This window comes from Eschscholzia californica, unplaced genomic scaffold (assembly GCF_041429995.1).
Source record: "Eschscholzia californica isolate CP2 unplaced genomic scaffold, dmEscCali1.0.p SCAF_4, whole genome shotgun sequence".
NCBI classification, from domain to species: Eukaryota; Viridiplantae; Streptophyta; class Magnoliopsida; order Ranunculales; family Papaveraceae; genus Eschscholzia; species Eschscholzia californica.
This window is the reverse complement of record NW_028238461.1, coordinates 23,109,874-23,128,998: the sequence shown is the minus strand read 5'-3', so window position 1 is coordinate 23,128,998 and position 19,125 is coordinate 23,109,874. Positions and strand designations below refer to the sequence as shown.

The following is a 19,125-nucleotide window of genomic DNA, read 5'->3' as shown; positions in this document are numbered from 1 at the left end:
GGTTTCCCTTCGCCGGAGTCGGTCTGTTCTTGAACAGACCGATCTGATTTGTTCAAGAACAGACCGGATGTGGTATGTTCAGAACGACTCCGGCGAAGGAAAACCCCCTTCGCCGGAGTGTTTAGAGAGAGAGATGAGAGAAAAAAAATTTAAGGTCGCCGGCCGAAAAAGTTTCCGGCCGGCGACTTTTGTCGGAGAAGGTAATGTTGAGTTGGAGAAAAAGAGGGGTGAGTCAGAGAGAGAGAGAGGTGAGTTGGGAAGAGACGTGAGGTGGAGAGAGAGGTGACGTGGAGAGAGATGTGTGGTGGAGAGGGAAATGAGGTGAAATTAATGTTTTATTTTTAATTTTATTTTGAAAAAATATTTAAAGGAAGGGTAGTTAGGACATTTACATCGGCCATATTTGAATTTATAGAAAATAGGAGGCCATAAAGGAAGCTAGTCACAAAGTAGGGGGCAAATATGAATTAACTCAAAATTAAACTAATAGAAACCCTTGTTTTTTTGAACTATTTTTTTCATATTAAATTTAAGAGTGACATGTGTATTAAGTAGAAGTATTTTAGAGTGTCTTTATATTGTCACTTAAGAATGAGAATCTCCATAATACTTGACAACTGGGTGTGTTAGATATGGCAGATTTAAGCAATGGCACTTCAACCAAATAAATGAATGTTTAGTTTTGAAAACTCAGAGTTATGATTGGTGCTAGAGAAACTGGAAATCTAGACAGATTCGGGGTAGAAATCCAAATCAACTGCAATGACTTTCGGACTTTTAAGAGAAATCCAAATCAGTTTTCCACTGTTTGATTAGTACTTTGAGTAAGAAAATCGACTTCTTGTACGAAAAAAGGTGTGAAAATAGGTCCAAAATTTTACCAACTTTGAGATGGAAAAATTGATTTCTTACTCACTCTCTAAAACTTGCGCTCTCTCTCTCTCTCTCTTCACTTGAGGGCATTTACGTAATTGTCTCTCACTCTCTCATCATCTAGCTTCAACGTTGGATTGCTCGACTACTTGGAGAAATTCCTACTCTTCGGTTTGATCAATCTTTTGATCTCATCATGTAAATAATTTGATTCATTTTGAATCTTTCGATCCCATCATGTTACAACTTTAACGATTAAGATCTCATCATGTAAAATCTTTCGATAATCCAGAATTCAATGGTTCCACAACATCAATAAGCTCTCAAAGTTTAATATCTTTTCATGATTAAGATCTATGCCCTTCTTTAAGAATATGTTTCTATTTAATCATAATACTCATTATAACCTTTTATATAAGAAAAAACCCACTTTTGAAAATCAATCCCCAAAATTCTCCTTCTTTTGTTTCTCAATTTTTTTCGATTGATTTCAAACTTACTATGTGTTTCGCAATATACACGTTATTTAGTATCAATTATGTATATTTCTACAACAAAACACATTTAGTATAGTTAAAGTATGTCTAGATGTCAAAGTTACAGTCTGTTTATTGATTCTTGTTTTGGTTCATAAATAACGTGTTATTTATTGTTAAAGTTTCATACTTTATTTCAAAAAATAAAATCCTATTTTCTGGAAAGATTGGACCTCGATCCTGTTTTGAATTTTATTTTGGGCCTAAAACCCGTGATCCCTTTGTATTTCGTGGCTAAATAAAATTTTGGCGGCATATTTTGATTTGTTAAAAGTGATTTTACCTCAAAAAAATAAAATTTAAGTTTGAACCAAATTTTTAGTAGGAATAAGTGTGATTAAATCTAAATTTACCTCCACAAAAATTCAAGTTTCAACAATTTTTTGTATAAAAATTTGTGCCAAGGGAGGAAATCTGAAAAATTTAGGCCTCGGCTTTGGGGAATAAAGAATAATACCTGGGAATAACGATTTTTGTTGACAAGATTTTATCTCTGGGGCATATTTGTGTTTTAGCCCATAAATTGACTATTTTGAAATTTACACCCTAATCTTGATATCTTTTTTCTCACTCCTGCTCATCCTCTCTCTCTATTGATAACTCTATCTCTCTCTGATCACTATTTCTTTCTCTGTCGGTCTCTCTCACTGTTTCTCTGTATCTTTCAGTTCTTGTCTGGTTTCTCTTTCTCTTTCCAATATGAAACCCTAGACGAGGGAGAACTTCTTCATACCTGATACAAGATGAACCCGAAGAGAAGAAAAAGGAGAACATAACGTAGAGAGAGAAAGTGATGTAAAACAAAGAGGGGAAGTGATAGATCTAGGAGAAAACAAGAAAACTGAAATTGGGGATGAGAAACTTGTTGAGTCTCCTTCAATGGGATTCGTCGAGCCTTTTGGATTTGCATATTAATAGGACTATGTTCTAATGGTTTTATTATATGGTTCAATTTCAATTTTACCTTTGAAGAATTTTTTGCTTGACTTATTAAATCAGTAGCTATTAGGGTTTCATAATCCTCCCCATTTTCCCACGTTTCTTATCTACTCTTTCTTCGAAGTACTATTAACTTTTCCTTGTTATCTACGTTCGAATTGAATCGAGAATTCGTCTTCTTCTTCACTTTTGTCCGACTAATTTCAACATCAAATTTCAGTATAAATTTTTTGAGTTCTCTGGTTATTAATGGCTATGATAAAAACCATATTCGAGCTTTTCGAAGGACCCGAAAAAGAGATGAATAGGATGTAAATTTCAAAATAGTCAATTTATGAGCTAAAAATAAATATGGAGATAAAATCTTGTCAACAAAAATCGTTATTCCCCGGAGATTATTTTTTATTCCCCAAAGCCGTGGCCAAAATTTATTTGTATTTGCTTGATTATTTCGGTAACAATTCAATTTAGAAGAAAAAAATACCATCCGTTCTAGAAGAAAAGTACCATCCAATGATAAGAACAGTTTGGATTGTTACCCAAAATAATTTGAGCAATAAATAAGATACAATTTTCTTCCGCCTATTTTCGGTAAAGAAATCTATTTTCAATTGGCCGCGGCTTTGGGGAATAAAAAAAATTCTCCACGGAACAAAAATTTAGTAAATAAATATTGACTCATGGACATATTTTTCTTTTAGTCCAAAATTAGGTTGATCAAACATTGCCCCTTAATCTTCATCTTCCTTCTCTCTATCTCTCTCTCTCACTGTCTCTCACCATCTCTCTCTTATTGTCTTATTCTTTCCCTCTTATTCTCTTAGACTCTCTCCCTCGACTCTTCATTGTTTATCTCTTTATTGCTCTCATTATCTATGTCTCTCGATCTCTCACTATTTTTTTCTTAATCTCTCACTGTTTCTCAATCAATCTCTCTCTCTCTCTCTATCTCTCTCTCTCTCTCTCTCTCGCGCACAGACACTGTTCTAACAAAGGGAATTGTTCACTTCGTCAGAATTTGACATTGAAGAGGGTTTCTGACGAGATCTTCCTCGATGATTTCGTGGCCACGAAACATTTCGTGTCTACAAAACGTTTTGTGACGATGACCATTTCGTGGCTACAAAACGTTTCGTGGCCACAAAACATTTTGTGGCCATGACCATTTCGTGGCTACAAAACGTTTCGTGGCCACAATGAAGATAAATAACAAACCGACATAAAGAAATGTATACACCGAGATAAATAACGGGAGTGATCTACAATAAAAGAGAGTGAGAGATCTAGAGTGTGAACGACATAGAGATTGCCATTGAGAGAGATAGAGAGAGAAAGAGAGAACGAGAGAGAGGGAGGGAGAGAGATATACATAGAGAAATGAAAGCAACAAGAAAGATATATATATATATATATATTATATAAAACACAATGGTGTTTTTTGAGGTGGACCGTAGATTTATGTTTTGGATATTCACGTCCGTCCGATATTGATCAAGAATTGTCTAATCTAACCACTAAAATTGAATTTCAAACCCACTAAAACAGAAATTCCTTAATTCTCTCCCACCTTTTCGAACCACGACATTCCACAACCAAAATTGAATTTCAAACTCACTAAAACAGAAGTTCCTTAATTCTCTCCCATTTTTTTATAACTACCCACAAAAAACCAAAACTACCTAACATGCATATAGAAATTTCCGTGACCATAGGGCACGGGCTATACCCTAGTATATATATATAGGGTAACAATGAGTTAAACAGGAGAAGAGGGGAAAGAGAGGAAAGACAATGGTGGTGGTGTAAACTTGTGGTGGTGAAGGGGATAAAGAAGATGAAGATTAAGGGGTAATGTTAGATCAAATGAATTTTTGGACTAAAATAAAATATTCCCTCGAGAATGTACAAAAAACATGGATTCCCTAGAGAATTTATTCCCTAGAGATTATTCTTTATTTCCCAAAGCCGCGACCTTTAAATTTAGCCTAAAAGAAAAATTACACAAAGCTGAGCATTCAATAAGACTAAGTGGAAGCAAAAATATGTGAAATTTTTTAAGAAATTAGGTCTAAGTATCTTAATTTGAGACGGAAGAAGTAGTATCAAACTGAATCTAAAATACCTAACACCATTTTCGATTTCAGAAATCGTATCTACTTTTAAGAAAACAAAATTTATAACAGAATTCTGAAACAAAACTGATGCACGACAGATAAACGGAAAGCGGTTTCCTTTCCAATTTCGAAATCTATATGGGTATTCTCTTATTTGTCGTTTAGATTCCTTGATAAGTTTAGGCACCTGCTCCTGGGATAGTAGTTTCCACATTAGAAGGCATCAGGACATTAAAGCCATCTCCCGCTGTTGACATGATCATCCCTGGGATTTGAGTATGCCAATGAAGTTCTTTCAAGTCTTTCTGACCCTGTTTTCAGTTAACCGAAAAAAATGTAAAATTTAGTTAAGAAAATGAGATAGATATTTGGGAACGGCAGTGTTCACAAGAAGATGATATATATGGCAATGGGAAATAACAACCTGATGGACGAAGAGCAGTTGTGGTGGTAAATCTTGTGGGGCATTCGCTTGCTCTTTTAATTTAGCTCTGAACTCAGCTTCTTCTTCTTCGTCTCTCTCCAGGGAAAGATCCCAAATCCTGGTAATCACAATCAAAGCAAACCCATATTCAATCCAAAAAGAGTTCTTAAATTTCCTTCACTGATTTAGTATGACAGGTATATCTGTGTATATATATAGTATATAATTCTTACGTTAGCTGATTGTCTGCTGATGAGACAGCCAAGGTGGAAGGTTCATGGGGACTCCACTCAATGGAGGTGATTGGGTGTTTATGGTATTCAAAGTGAGCAACTAGTGAATCTCCCTGCAATCAACCCAAAACTATCATCAGGAATGTGATTCCAAAAATTAAAATAAGAAACTTTTCTACTGCACTCAATCATCACAAGGAGAAAAAAAGTGCAGCTTAATACCTGGAGCAATCTAAGATCACGAATAGAAAATGTGCCATCATCGCTTCCAGATGCTAACATACAGCTTGCTAGCCTAATTAAATCATCACGGAAGAAAGAGTAAGAAAACTATTATTAAATCCACCAAGACATGAAAATGAAAAAATTTTTTACATACCGATTCCATGAGATAACGTTCACATCTGCCTTATGTGCCTTTATAGTGCCTGCAGGTGATTTCCCTATACGGGTATCCCAAATAGCAATAGTTCCATCGACAGAACAAGAAGCAAACACATCGCTTTCTGTTGGGCTCCACTGTATGAATAAGAATAGATGATTAAAATTGCATAGTAGAAGCCAGAATCTGCATCAATTGGATATCAAAAAGAAGGTCATGAACACATACTTGAAGATCTTCAACACTTGCAGCATGTCCGATAAATGGTTTAGCATCCACATTCCACGCCGTATCAGATGCAGGTTCCCATAAGTGAATACAATTTTTGCAATCCCCTAAGAATACGAAAGTGTCATCAAATACTTACGATTGCGTTGGTCAATTGAGCACTTGAAGATACTCGGTAATGATATTTAGTCAAATAACATATAGACTGTACCTGACACAAGCCTTCGAGGAACAAGAGGACTCCAATCTATAGCATACCCTTCATCTTTGTGCCCACCAAACTTCATCAGCGGGGCCTGATTATGTACTGCAGAAGCTCCAGTGTTCACATCTGCTTCTAATGCAGCTAAAGCATTTAAGTGGGAGCTGAAATCCCATATCTGCATGGAGTAGTTTGTGAGTGCAAAAAGCACAACCGAAGTACTAACATTTGAGATATCCTTTAAGTTTTGTAAACAACCGTGTGACTCGTGATTCACTCGCCTTTCTTATTTAGGTTATTAGTTAACAATCTTATTTATACATGTGTTTGCATAAATGTAATTTTCTTATATGGAACAAAGACACTTACAGTACAAGCCCAAAGCACTATGTTTATACAACAAACGAATAAAAAAGATGAACAGAAAAAGGGAAAATTTTTGAATAAAACTGAGAAAAACTCAAATCTGGGTTTACTTTTCGTTCAGCTTAAAGAAAAGATTGTACGTGGTCAAAACCTGTTGTTGACCTCAGTCAAGAAGTTTATTAAACGATTTAATGTTTTGAGAACTATTGTCATCTATATCTCATACATTACCTAACCTGCCTTACGGATTAGCTCTGTGTTATTTCATTTTCATTTAGACATTTTGGAACAAGGTTACCAGATTCGCGGTACGCGGTACGAAAACGGGTACACGGTACGCCTATTAGAGCGTATCCGGTACGTGGGGGGTATACCTATTCGGTACGATAATTCGGTACATAATTCGATTAATATAAAATTTCTCCCAAAATTCTTCACTAATAATTGTATTTATAACTAATTCTCCCATTTTTCGATTGTGTTCATCCCAAAAAATTTCGATTGTGTTCCTATCTTTCTTCATGAGAATCGGTTCGCTAGATCGGGCGATCTGGTTCGCTAACGTACCCTAAAAGGGTACGCGCGAATCAGATCGCGGTTCGCAGGGGGTTCCAGCGAATCTGGTAACCTTGTTTTGGAATACGACTTGTTAAATACTTCTTTAGTCCTTCCCCTATGACCATAAATCAAGCCTTTAAACCTCTTCAGTCTTGAAGAAGCTTAGTATTAGGTCACAAATTTTAGTTTGTTTTGAAGCTCGTAATAAACAGCACCATAAATATCTACCCAATCTATCATGAGTTCATGATAGTACGACATTTTTTTTGAAAAAGTACGATTAAGAACCTCGTCCTCCGACAGAGGGATTAGACAATTAGACATGTTACGATCCAACTAGTGTAGGTTTCACATGTTAGTATGATACTAATAATCAGAAAAAGATGTCAATCAATAAAAAGAGGTTCTCTTGAGATCACAAATGTATAGCCAACCTGCACAAGACCGGTATCTCCCCACGACGCACATATATGAGGCATCTGCGTCATCGCACGTATACGATTTACGCATCCTTCATGTGCCACTTTTCGCATCTACCGAAATACAAATGAAAAAGAAATCAGTGTTCTTTGTCAATTGTCATACACAATGAAACTATCAAATGGAGGCAACCCTAGGAAATATGTTTTTCTTATTAACAAAGTACAATTAAATGAGAAAGAAAAGAGATTACTTGCAAAACCGGAGGATTAGGTCCACCATTTTCTTCATTCTCTTCATCTTCATCGCTACTACTTTCATCACTACCCATCTCAGACCCATCTCCATCAGCCTTAGCAGGAACTAAATCTCGCCTTTTTCCTGATATTTTTGATAATTTAAATATTCCTATAGAATTCAAAGAAGCTTTCTCAGCCTGCAAAAACAATCATTCTCAAATTCATAATCTTGTTTCATACTCGATTCACCTCAAAGAAAATAAACGAAAACTACAATAAAAAATTGAAATTCAGTGAAATAATCAAACCTGAGTGCCTGCAACGCAATATACGGTATGAGGAAACTGGGTCCGAACTAAACCTAGTGAATCCTTTACGATATCGAAACTGAATTACAAAATTTGATTGTGAGAAAACAATAAAAATTTGAACTTGACTATCATTTCATTTTTATAATCAAAAAGATCTAAACTGGAATAAGGAAATAGAAAACAAGGGTTTTAACTGCACCTTAAACAAGGCCATCCGAGATGAAATCCATGAAGTGAATTATAAGCAGAAGGATCACACTGCAATTCTTCTCCTTCTTCTAAAGCATCAACACCTGGTTGCCATACTTTGGCAGGAACAGATGGTACTGAAGATGATTCTCCGTTTTCCTTCTTGGAAACCTGTAAACAACAAAAGCGAAAAGTAAATTACTTAATTGATGAACTAATGATTAATCCACAGCCATTTAGACAAAACAACTTAATAAGAACCCTAGATTTTAGAGAATACCTTGTTCTTTCTTTTTGCCTTCTTAGGGTTTTTCAGACTACGAACCATTTTTGATTGATTTTGCAGAGAACGGCTAGAATGATGGGATTAGGGTTTATAAATCAGGGGATGTAGTTGGAGGTCGAGTTGTTAGGGTTTTAGAGGTCTATTTGTTTCTCCTCTATTTAGAGGTTGACGCCTAGTCATAAAATTGCCACTAATTAGTGACCTTATTTGTATTTGGGTTGGGTTTTTTTGAACTGGGGGAAATCTTACTGGGCCGTACGCAATAGAGGCCCACTATGAGCGTTCAAGTGGGCTTATGGCAGTTATTTGGAGTCTTCGTAATGGAAATTTATACAAACTATTTTTTGTAATTCACACACCCATATTGTTGAATTTGGGCCTCAACCGAATATGTCTGTTGGGCTTGGGCTTGTTTTGAGATATTTTTCGTCTATACATTCTAATCTCCAACAAATTGGAATAGAAGCTATATAATTTTATCAATTTAAACATTGTGTGAATCTAGGGTTTGTAAATTTTTGGGATCTTGTAAGAATAATGACAAATATGATACAACCTCAAATACCTAGATTTACAAAAGAGAACTATGGACATCTGTGTTTCCAGATTAATGTTTTATTGGGATCTCAAGACTTGCGGGAAATTGTACTTCAAAATAGTTACTTAGAACCAACTCAACAAGAAGATAATTATGAATGATGTACACAAGGGTGTTCTTTAAGATCCCAGGGAAGAAAGATATATAAAAATCTACATATCAAGGGATTGATGTTCTTAAGAAAAATCAAGTGTTAACGAAACGAGAAGGTTCTGTAAAAAAAATGTGACGATGCTAGGGTCATGGAAAACATTTTACGCTCTTTGACACCTAAGTGTGATAATGTGGTTATTGTTCGTAAAAGTCAAAAGATTTAAAATCTAAGGCGGTGGATGAATTAATAGGAACATTGTAAACTCATGAACAAAGGATGAATAGAAATGTTGCAAGCACTTCAAATCACTCGGTGGATCAAGTACTGCAAGCTAAGATTACCTAGAAGAAAAATAATTTACACCCCAAAGAAAAGAGACTACAAAAGTCATTGTAGAGATTACGATCGTGGAAGAGACTTAGAAGCCAAAAAGGCAAAAATATTTTAATACAGGAGAATGAACAAATGTACCAAGGGGAAAAGGAAAATGATACGGTTGTCACAAGCTTGGGCATGAATGTTGGTACAATCTGAAAATGAGGTTGGTGAAGAAGAAACTTTTGTCGAGAATGATGTAGAAATTAATGTGAATCCTACATTTTTATTTCCTTGTGATGGGTTTAATGAATCACATACAAAGATTTGGTATTTTGAGACTTAGAATCTAAACATTCATGATATGAATACTTGGCAAGCAAGAATATTGTTATAGGCTTACCATATATGATCACCCAAATAAAGTGTGAGTAAAGAAGGAAGGTGAGGAGCTTATAATCTCTTAAAACTTTTGAATAACAATGTTTGTGGTTCATTGTCGATGTCGACAAATTGAAAAACAATTATCTTCTTACTTTCTATCATTGATGATTATAGTAGGGAAAATATGGGTATATTTAATAAAAAGTCAAATTAAATAACTTGAAATGTTTAAAATACTCAAGAATTAATACGGTTTTGTTAGAACTAAAAGTCGCGGAAGCTATCGAACTTATCCTAGAAATTGATTCGATTATGATGATTAATCGAAAAGCTAAGTCAAAATCAAATATGCGAACAGAATTTAACGAGGTTCGGCTTTAAAGCCTACGTCCTCGGGCGAACAAGAAATCTTTATTGAAGGATAGATGAAGACGACTAACACAACCCGCAAGTTCGTCCCAAGATGGTACCGTATAGAAATTAACCTTCTATACTAAATCTTCGACGACCGAGAAATTAAATACCGCTCAAAACTATGAACAAAATATTTCTCTCTCACTTGCTCTCTCTCTTTAGCTCTCTCTAAAGAAGAATTGTTGTTGCTTGTGTTGGTGATGATTAGATTGGACCTAAGACCCCCTATTTATATTATAATAATAATATAAGCCGGTGGGGGAACCAAATTTTGGAAACCAATTCCAATTTAGAATTGGAAACCAAAACTAAACCGCCAAAAAATTGAAGCATCCTAAACCGCCTCCAATTGCACAAACCGCCATAGCCAATTTCCAAACCGCCTCTGCCTCTCACAATTCTCCACCTCGTACACAATTTGATACACCTCAAATTTTGGACGAACACCAGGATACTCCTTGTAAGATATATCTGCTTCTTGTAACTTCATCCGACTGCACCATATGACCATGGCTGCCTACGTACCCTTTTATAGGATCAAGCCTACCGTAGTTTTACCAATCCTTCACATAAAGTTTACCTTGTCGCCATTACGCCCTTTCGGGCAACTTAACACGAGCCGATTTGTAGCAATTCCAGACAATGCTGAAATTTGCTACACGTCACCACTTTAGTCAACATGTCTGCGGGATTCTCATCTGTGTGTACCTTCATGAGAGAAACATCACCTTCCTCTATGACATCTCGTACAAAGTGATACCTGACATCGATATGCTTAGTGCGAGCATGATGAACCTGATTCTTCGCCAAGTGGATTGCACTTTGACTATCACACCATACATCTACGCACTCCTGCTTAATCCCCAGATCGTCTAGAAGACCCCACAACCACAATGCTTCCTTCACACCCTCGGCCAAAGCCATATACTCGGCCTCCGTAGTAGATAACGCAACTGTAGATTGTAACATTGATCGCCAATTAACTGGAGCACCATGTACCTTAAATACATAACCAGTAGTAGATCGTCTTCTATCTAGATCGCCAGCATAATCCGAGTCAACATAACCGCTTACTTGACATGTGTCTCCACCAAAGCACAAACCCGTATCAGCGGTACCCTTCAAGTACCTCAAGACCCACTTCACAGCTTCCCAATGTGTCTTCCCCGGGTTTGCCATAAACCTACTAACCACACTGACCGCTTGTGAAATATCTGGACGAGTACACACCATAGCGTACATCAAACTGCCAACTGCACTAGCATACGGTACACGATCCATATGATCCTTCTCCACCGTAGTAGTGGGAGATTGTTTTCCCGATAGCCTGAAGTGTGGTGCCAAAGGTGTTGACACCGCCTTCGCATTCTGCATCCCGAATCGAGAAACTACTCGTTCGATGTAACCTTTCTGATTCAAGTACAGTTTCTTACTTGACCGCTCTTTCTTAATCTCCATTCCCAGTATCTTCTTTGCAGCGCCCATTTCTTTCATCTCAAACTCTTGACTGAGATGAGATTTCAACTTATCTATCTCCACCATGCTTCGAGAAGCAATAAGCATGTCATCCACATACAAAAGGAGATAAATAAAGTCACCTTCGCGAAGCTTCTTGATGTATACACAACAATCATAGTCACTTCTGCGAAAACCATGCTTTAGCATGAAAAAATCAAATCGTTTGTACCATTGGCGAGGGGATTGTTTTAATCCGTAAAGAGATTTCCTCAAACGACATACTTGATTTTCTTTACCCTCAACCTTGTATCCCTCAGGTTGAGCCATATAAATTTCTTCTTCCAAATCTCCGTGCAAGAAGGCGGTTTTAACATCGAGTTGTTCCAGCTCAAGATCCCTGTGAGCAACAATACTCAATAGCACCCGAATAGAAGTATGTTTCACGACCGGTGAGAAAATCTCATTGTAGTCGACCCCTTCTTTCTGTGCATATCCCTTGGCCACTAGTCTTGCCTTATACCTTGTACCCTTGATTTCGGAAGAATCCTCTTTCTTCTTGTATACCCATTTACAACCAATAACAGACTTACCTTCGGGCAATGGGACAACCTCCCATGTCTGGTTCTTGTGAAGAGACTTCATCTCTTCTTGCATAGCAACCAACCAACTCTCTCTTTCCTCCGCGGTAATAGCTTGTTTGAAGGTGACCGGCTCGTCGTCTTCCAACGAGAGTGCATATTCAACCACATTTGCCTGCTCGTAATGCCTAAGAGGTTTGTCTGACCCTAACCTCTGTACCGGCTTATATAACCGTTTCGGCCTAGTGTGTACCGAAACATCCTGCTGCTGTTGTTGTAAAACTTGTGTACCTTCCCCTTGAACCTCCTCATGATCGAGTTCATCAATTTCCTCATCCTGAGTTTTATCCTGATGCTCCACCTGATCATGATTCCTAGAAACCCGTTGGTCTTCGGCTTCTACTTCCACTACTTGAGCTTTAGTAGACCCAACATCACCACAATTAGGCACCGTAGCTTTCGCCATAGCTACAATAGATGACTCATCAAACACCACATCTCTGCTGATTACAAACTTCTTGTCTTCCGTACACCATAGCCGATAACCCTTGACTCCTGTAGCATATCCTAAGAAAATTGCCTTCTTTGCTCTATTGTCAAGTATGTTACCTTTAACATGGTAATAGGCCGTACAACCGAAAACCTTAAGTCTCCCGTAATCTGCATGTTCACCTGACCACACCTCGTAAGGTATGCCGCCATCTAAAGAAGAATGTGGAGATCTGTTCACAATATAACAAGCTGTAGCAACAGATTCTGCCCACCATTCTACGCCTAATCCCGAATTGGAGCGCATACATCTAGCCTTCTCAAGTATTGTACGGTTCAATCTCTCTGCGACTCCATTCTGCTGAGGTGTGTTTACTACTGTCCAGTGCCTCACAATGCCTTCCTGATTACAAAACTCCTTGAATGCCCCATCCGTGTACTCGGTCCCATTATCCGACCTTAACGTCTTCAGCTTTCGACCAGTTTTGTTCTCAACCATTGCTTTCCACACCAGGAATGTGTTGAATACCTCATTCTTATGCTTCATAAAATAAAGCCAGACAAATCTCGAATGATCATCAACGAATGTAACAAAATACCTGGAACCACCCTTGGAAGGTAACTTTGCCGGTCCCCAGACATCGGTATGTACGTAGTCTAATACCTCTTTGCTCCTGTGCTTGCTTGAAGAGAACGTCACCCTGTGTGCCTTCCCGAACACACAATGCTCACAAAACTCCATACAAGGCTTCTTCATGTCCTTCAACAAGCCTTTCCCGCACATTAAAGATAAACCCTTTTCTGACATATGCCCAAGGCGCATATGCCAAAGCCTCGTACTAGCCGTTGGATCCCTTCCACTGATTCCTACTGCTACATCTCCAGTAATTGTTGTCCCCAAAAGTTTGTATAAATTACCGTAACGAGTACCTCTCATTACCACCAAAGAACCCTTAACGACTTTTATGGAGCCATTCTCTATAATTATCTTACAGCCGTTCCGCTCCAACACACCAAGGGAAATTAGATTTTTCCGCAAATCGGGTATGTGTCTTACGTCCGTCAATGTTCTCACCACTCCATCGTGCATCTTGATCCGTATTATTCCGAGTCCCACAGTTTTACATATACTATCATCACCCAGTATAACTGTACCACCATCTATACTCCTATAGGTAGTAAACCACTCCCTATTTGGACACATATGGTGTGACGCCCCTGAATCAAGCATCCACTTATCGAAGATCTTCTCAGACACCTCTGTCACCGAGAAACATTCGTCTGCCTCTTCTGACACATATCCCGCCGCTTGCATCTCTTGTTTCTCCTTGTAGCCTTCGTTCTTTTGCTTCAACTTTCTCTTTGGACAAGCCGCTTTAAAGTGGCCAAGCTCACCACAACTAAAGCACGTTTTCTTGAAAGAGCCTCTAGATTTGGATCTAGATTTCCCGCCCTTTCCCTTTCCCCTTTCATTACTCCTCCCCCTCGTTACAAACAACCCTTGTGCTTGATCCTTGTCTACTCCACCCGACGCCATACTGCTAGTAGCAACCTTACGAAGGTCATCCGCTAATAACGAATTTCTCGTCTCTTCCATGCTTAGACTATCACCAACAAGCATCAAAGTTTGAACAAGGTTCTCATAGGATTTAGGCAATGAAAGTAATAATATGAGGGCTTGGTCCTCATCCTCAACCTTAACATCAATATCCTTCAAATCTGAGATAATCCTGTCAAACCTATTCACATATTCCTGAATAGAAGAACCCTCTTCCATTCTACATGTGAATAATTTGGATTTTAAGTAGACCCGATCCACACACCTGCCGCCGTTGCTTCTCCGTCTACTAGGAACGCCACGTCCCTCTCAAGACACAACATAATGGTAGCCCGTGCTTCGAGATGTAACTCTTCCCAATCCTCATCTGACATATCTCCTGGTTTCTTTCCCGTCAACGTCTTGTGTAATTTCTGCGAGATTAACAGATTCTTCATCTGCATCCGCCAATAAGAAAAATCGTTTTTCCCATTGAACTTCTCTATCTCATATTTCCCTGATTTGACCGTACCACTTCTCGATCCCATCTTCTCTTCGTTCAATCTCAACAAGGCTCTGGTACCAATTGTTATAACTAAAAGTCGCGGAAGCTATCGAACCTATCCTAGAAATTGATTCGATTATGATGATTAATCGAAAAGCTAAGTCAAATCAAATATGCGAACAGAATTTAACGAGGTTCGGCTTTAAAGCCTACGTCCTCGGGCGAACAAGAAATCTTTATTGAAGGATAGATGAAGACGACTAACACAACCCGCAAGTTCGTCCCAAGATGGTACCGTATAGAAATTAACCTTCTATACTAAATCTTCGACGACCGAGAAATTAAATACCGCTCAAAACTATGAACAAAATATTTCTCTCTCACTTGCTCTCTCTCTTTAGCTCTCTCTAAAGAAGAATTGTTGTTGCTTGTGTTGGTGATGATTAGATTGGACCCAAGACCCCCTATTTATATTATAATATAAGCCGGTGGGGGAACCAAATTTTGGAAACCAATTCCAATTTAGAATTGGAAACCAAAACTAAACCGCCAAAAAATTGAAGCATCCTAAACCGCCTCCAATTGCACAAACCGCCATAGCCAATTTCCAAACCGCCTCTGCCTCTCACAGGTTTAAAACAAAGTGGTTGTGTAATCAAGAAACTAAGTCCGATCGAGGTGGGGGGAAACGTTTTAAAAAAATTTGACATGTTTAGCAAAGATTATGGAATTATTCATAGACTTACCACATCATACACAACACAACTAAATGGAGTATCCGAGAGGAAAAAATAGCATGGATTAATTATGGCAAGAAGTATATTAAAATAAAAAATATTGCATGGAGAAGAGAAGTTGTGGCATGTGTTGCATACTCGTTGCTCACAGATGTGTACAAGAAGACAGTGAAAGAGACATGGGACTATATATTATAAGCGCTCATCTAAAACTATTTTGGTCTATTATCTATGCGAAGACACCTAAAGCGAGAAAAATAAAAATTGATGACAAATGTGCATCTTTCTTGGTAAGTTTCACATTATTTAACCCAGCTGCCCCTAAAATTCTCCTAAGTAGATATGTTATATTTGAAGAAGAAATAATGACATAGAAGTGGAGAGTAAAAGATATACTCTAGTTGAGTTTGAGCTTGAGCTTGAGCTTAAAGGAGAAGAAGAGGTAGAAGAAGAAGCACCAAAAAATATTCAAAGAGTAACAAAACCAATGTATAGATAATTCATCATCAGCTTTATTCCGTCTTCATCTTCCTCGTCACTGGAAGGAAGTTTTAGTGATAGATCAATGAAAACAGGAAACATGAAAGAAATCTATATGAAGTTGTGGATATATGTAGGAGAATTAAACTTATGTTGTTTTCTCATAAATTGTGTCCATACAAATTATGAAGAAGTTATTCAAGAAGAAAAACTGCGGAAATGCAATAGATGAAGAAATTAGTTCTATCTAAAAGAATCATAAATGGGGAGTTGACAAGTTCACCAAAAGGTACAATCCTATTGGTGTGAAGTGGGTGTACAAGACAAAGTAGAATGTAAGTCGAGAAGTCCAAAGATACGAACAAAGAGTTGTAGCGAAAGGTTATAAGCAGAGAGCCAACATTGATTATAGTGAGGTATTTGCTCTCGTTGCCCATATGAAAACAACTAGAAACTCGATGTCAAGTCGGCTTTCGTGAATGTTGTCGTTGAGGAAGATATACAAACGTTGAACAATAACCTATAGGTTGTATTAGAGCCAAAAAAGATAAAGTATATAAGTTAAAGAATACTTTATATGGGTTAAAGCAAGTTCCTCGTGCATGAAATGCAAGAATTAATAAATACTTTCAACAAAAATGAGTTTGAAAATTCCCTCATAAGCATATATTGTACATGAAACTGAAAGAAGATGGAAGTATGTTGTTTGTTTGTCTCTATGTTGATATGGTTCGATATTCACCAAAAATGATCCAAATTTAGTTGAAGAGTTCAAGAAGAACATGATTAAGGAATTAAATATAACTGACATATGGTTGATGTGTTATTTCCTTGAAATTGAAATAAAACAAATGAAAGCTGACATATTTATTTCTCAAAGTGGACTGATGGAATTAAAAAATTGCACAACAAGAAGCAATGTAGATCCTTTCAAAAGTTTGAAATTGCACTATAAGCGGACCTCTTTAAAGTGGACAGATGGAATTAAGAAATTGCACAACAAGAAGCAATGTAGATCCTTTCAAAAGTTTGATTAAAAGCCTAAAATATGTTACATGTGCAAGACCGTTATTCTCTAGAAAGTTGGGTTAGTGTGTAGGTATACCAAACACCAGATCGCTCTCATCTTATTGTTGCAAAAATTCCTTCGATATATGAAAGGCACGCTCAATGATGGTGTTTGTTTTTTCCTTGTGTACATTATTATAAGCTCCTTCAATATTTCGAAAGTGATTGGGATTAAGACTTAGATGAAATAAAGCGTATATCGGGTTTTGCATTTTTAGGGGTTATATTGTTTTTACTTGGACTTGCAAGAAACAAATCGTTGTGACTTTGTCTATTTTTGAAGCGGAATATGTATCAGTTATATATCTTTGCGAGTTGCAATGCCATTTAGTTAAGAAGTATGTTTAAGCGTCTTAAGTGCCCTCAAGTCGATCCAACCTAAGTGTTCGTTGATAACAACTCGACTACTTCACTAGCCAATAATCACGTTTGTCATGAAAGAAGCAACTACATTGATAAAATGTTATCATGTTGTGAAACTAGGGTTTGTGCAAAGCTACAACAAATAAATTAGGGCATAATTTTGCCTCTTATACCTAGGTCATGTCTGACCAAGTGTGACCAGTCAAAGAAGATACATTCTCTGTCAAGCCCACATCCAGTAGAGAAGAGTTGATAAAGGCACCATCTTAACAACCTTTGAGCTGAAATAAGAAAAGTTAGTTGAAGTTAGTTTTCATAACTAACTTTTCTGTTTTTCTGTTTTTCTGTTTTTCTATTTTTCTATTTTACTTTCTTCATTTCTAAGAGTATAAATAGATTTCTGTAATTGAAGTACAATAAGATTGAAAATAAAATCAAGTTCTTGGAGAAGGATTTCTTACATGGTATCAGTCTAGGTTTTGAAGATCAATATCTAGGGTTTTCCTCTCCAAAGAGCTTAATAGCAATCAATATCTCGCAAACAACAAAGAAGATCATTAAAATTCAGCAGATTAAACATTCAGAAGATTTAACATTCAGAATATTCATCATCATCAACATAAAGAAGATTTAGTTTTTACTTACTTGTTTTTCAGACTTTGATCCAAGCTGTCATCAATGGCTTGAAATCAAGGTAATTTACCACCTATTTCATCTGTTACTAGCTTTATCACTGAAAAGTTAGATGATACTAACTATCTCATGTGGAAAGACCAAGTTGAAACCCTTCTTAGCACTTATGAATTGCTAGGGTTTGTCACTGGTACTATTGAACAGCCACCACAGCTTAAGTTCATTCAAGGGATTGAACAAGTAAACCCAGACTTCCAACAATGGAGGAGTAGAGAAAATTTTTTCCAATCTTATCTCAAAAGTACTCTGTCTAAGTCAGTATATTATGACATCTATGGTTTATCAACAGCTAAAGAGATTTGGGATTATCTTTATACTACTAATAATGAGGGTTTAGAATCACAAAAAGACCAATTAAGAAGAAAAATACAAACAATTAAGAAAGGAAATGCCACCATTTCTGAATATCTAAGAGAATTGAAACAAATTGCAGATTCTCTAACGTCTGTTCATGATAGGGTATCTGATCAAGAATTAGTTAGATTAGCAATTCAAGGATTAAGTTCAGACTATGATCAGTTTACCATTGCTTTGAGAGCAAATAATGAAATTTTATCACTTGCTCAACTGAAATCCAGACTAATCCAACATGAACAGTGGTTATTATCTAGAGACAGTGAACAAGAAGCTTATTATGTTAAGAGATATAATCAAAAGCCAATTCCAAGACATGGGTTTAAACCTTCACCATCTTACTATAAGAATCAATCTCAAATAAAGAAGGATATCATTCCAAGAGTTTCTAGTTCTCAACCTAGTCAATCTAAGGGACAAAAGGCTGATGACTTTGATTTTACTACTGTCCCATGTGGAATATGCAAAAGATGGGGACATTCTGCTGGGGTATGTTTCTTTAGGTATCAACCAAATAAACCACATATGGGTTATCATTCTGAATCTCAAATTCAGCAGGATAGTCCTACAAATTCTCCTCCTGAACAATTATTACAGTCACAGTCTTATCTTTATGAGGATGAAGCTTTACTTGAATGCAATAATGCAATCTTATATGAATATGGTTCAAATGTTGATGATGATGTTGATATCTATCATGAATGTCACACAACAATTGTTACTACTAATGATGATGATACTAATGATGTATTCATAGA

The 19,125-nt window shown here is 37.0% G+C and overlaps 1 protein-coding gene across 1 annotated transcript; it reads right to left on the bottom strand.

Moving 5' to 3' along the window:
- Window positions 1-4,377: 4,377 nt before the first annotated feature.
- On the bottom strand, window positions 4,378-8,492 carry LOC147543720 (Transducin family protein / WD-40 repeat family protein). Its single transcript, XM_086633272.1, has 12 exons — window positions 8,295-8,492; window positions 8,025-8,185; window positions 7,823-7,901; window positions 7,529-7,711; window positions 7,290-7,388; window positions 5,941-6,109; window positions 5,730-5,836; window positions 5,499-5,638; window positions 5,342-5,414; window positions 5,120-5,232; window positions 4,887-5,004; window positions 4,378-4,773 (listed from the first exon to the last, which is right to left on the bottom strand). Exons 1-12 carry the CDS (start codon window positions 8,340-8,342, stop codon window positions 4,642-4,644), a joined length of 1,422 nt encoding a protein of 473 aa, XP_086489398.1. The 5' UTR covers window positions 8,343-8,492; the 3' UTR covers window positions 4,378-4,641.
- Window positions 8,493-19,125: the final 10,633 nt, after the last annotated feature.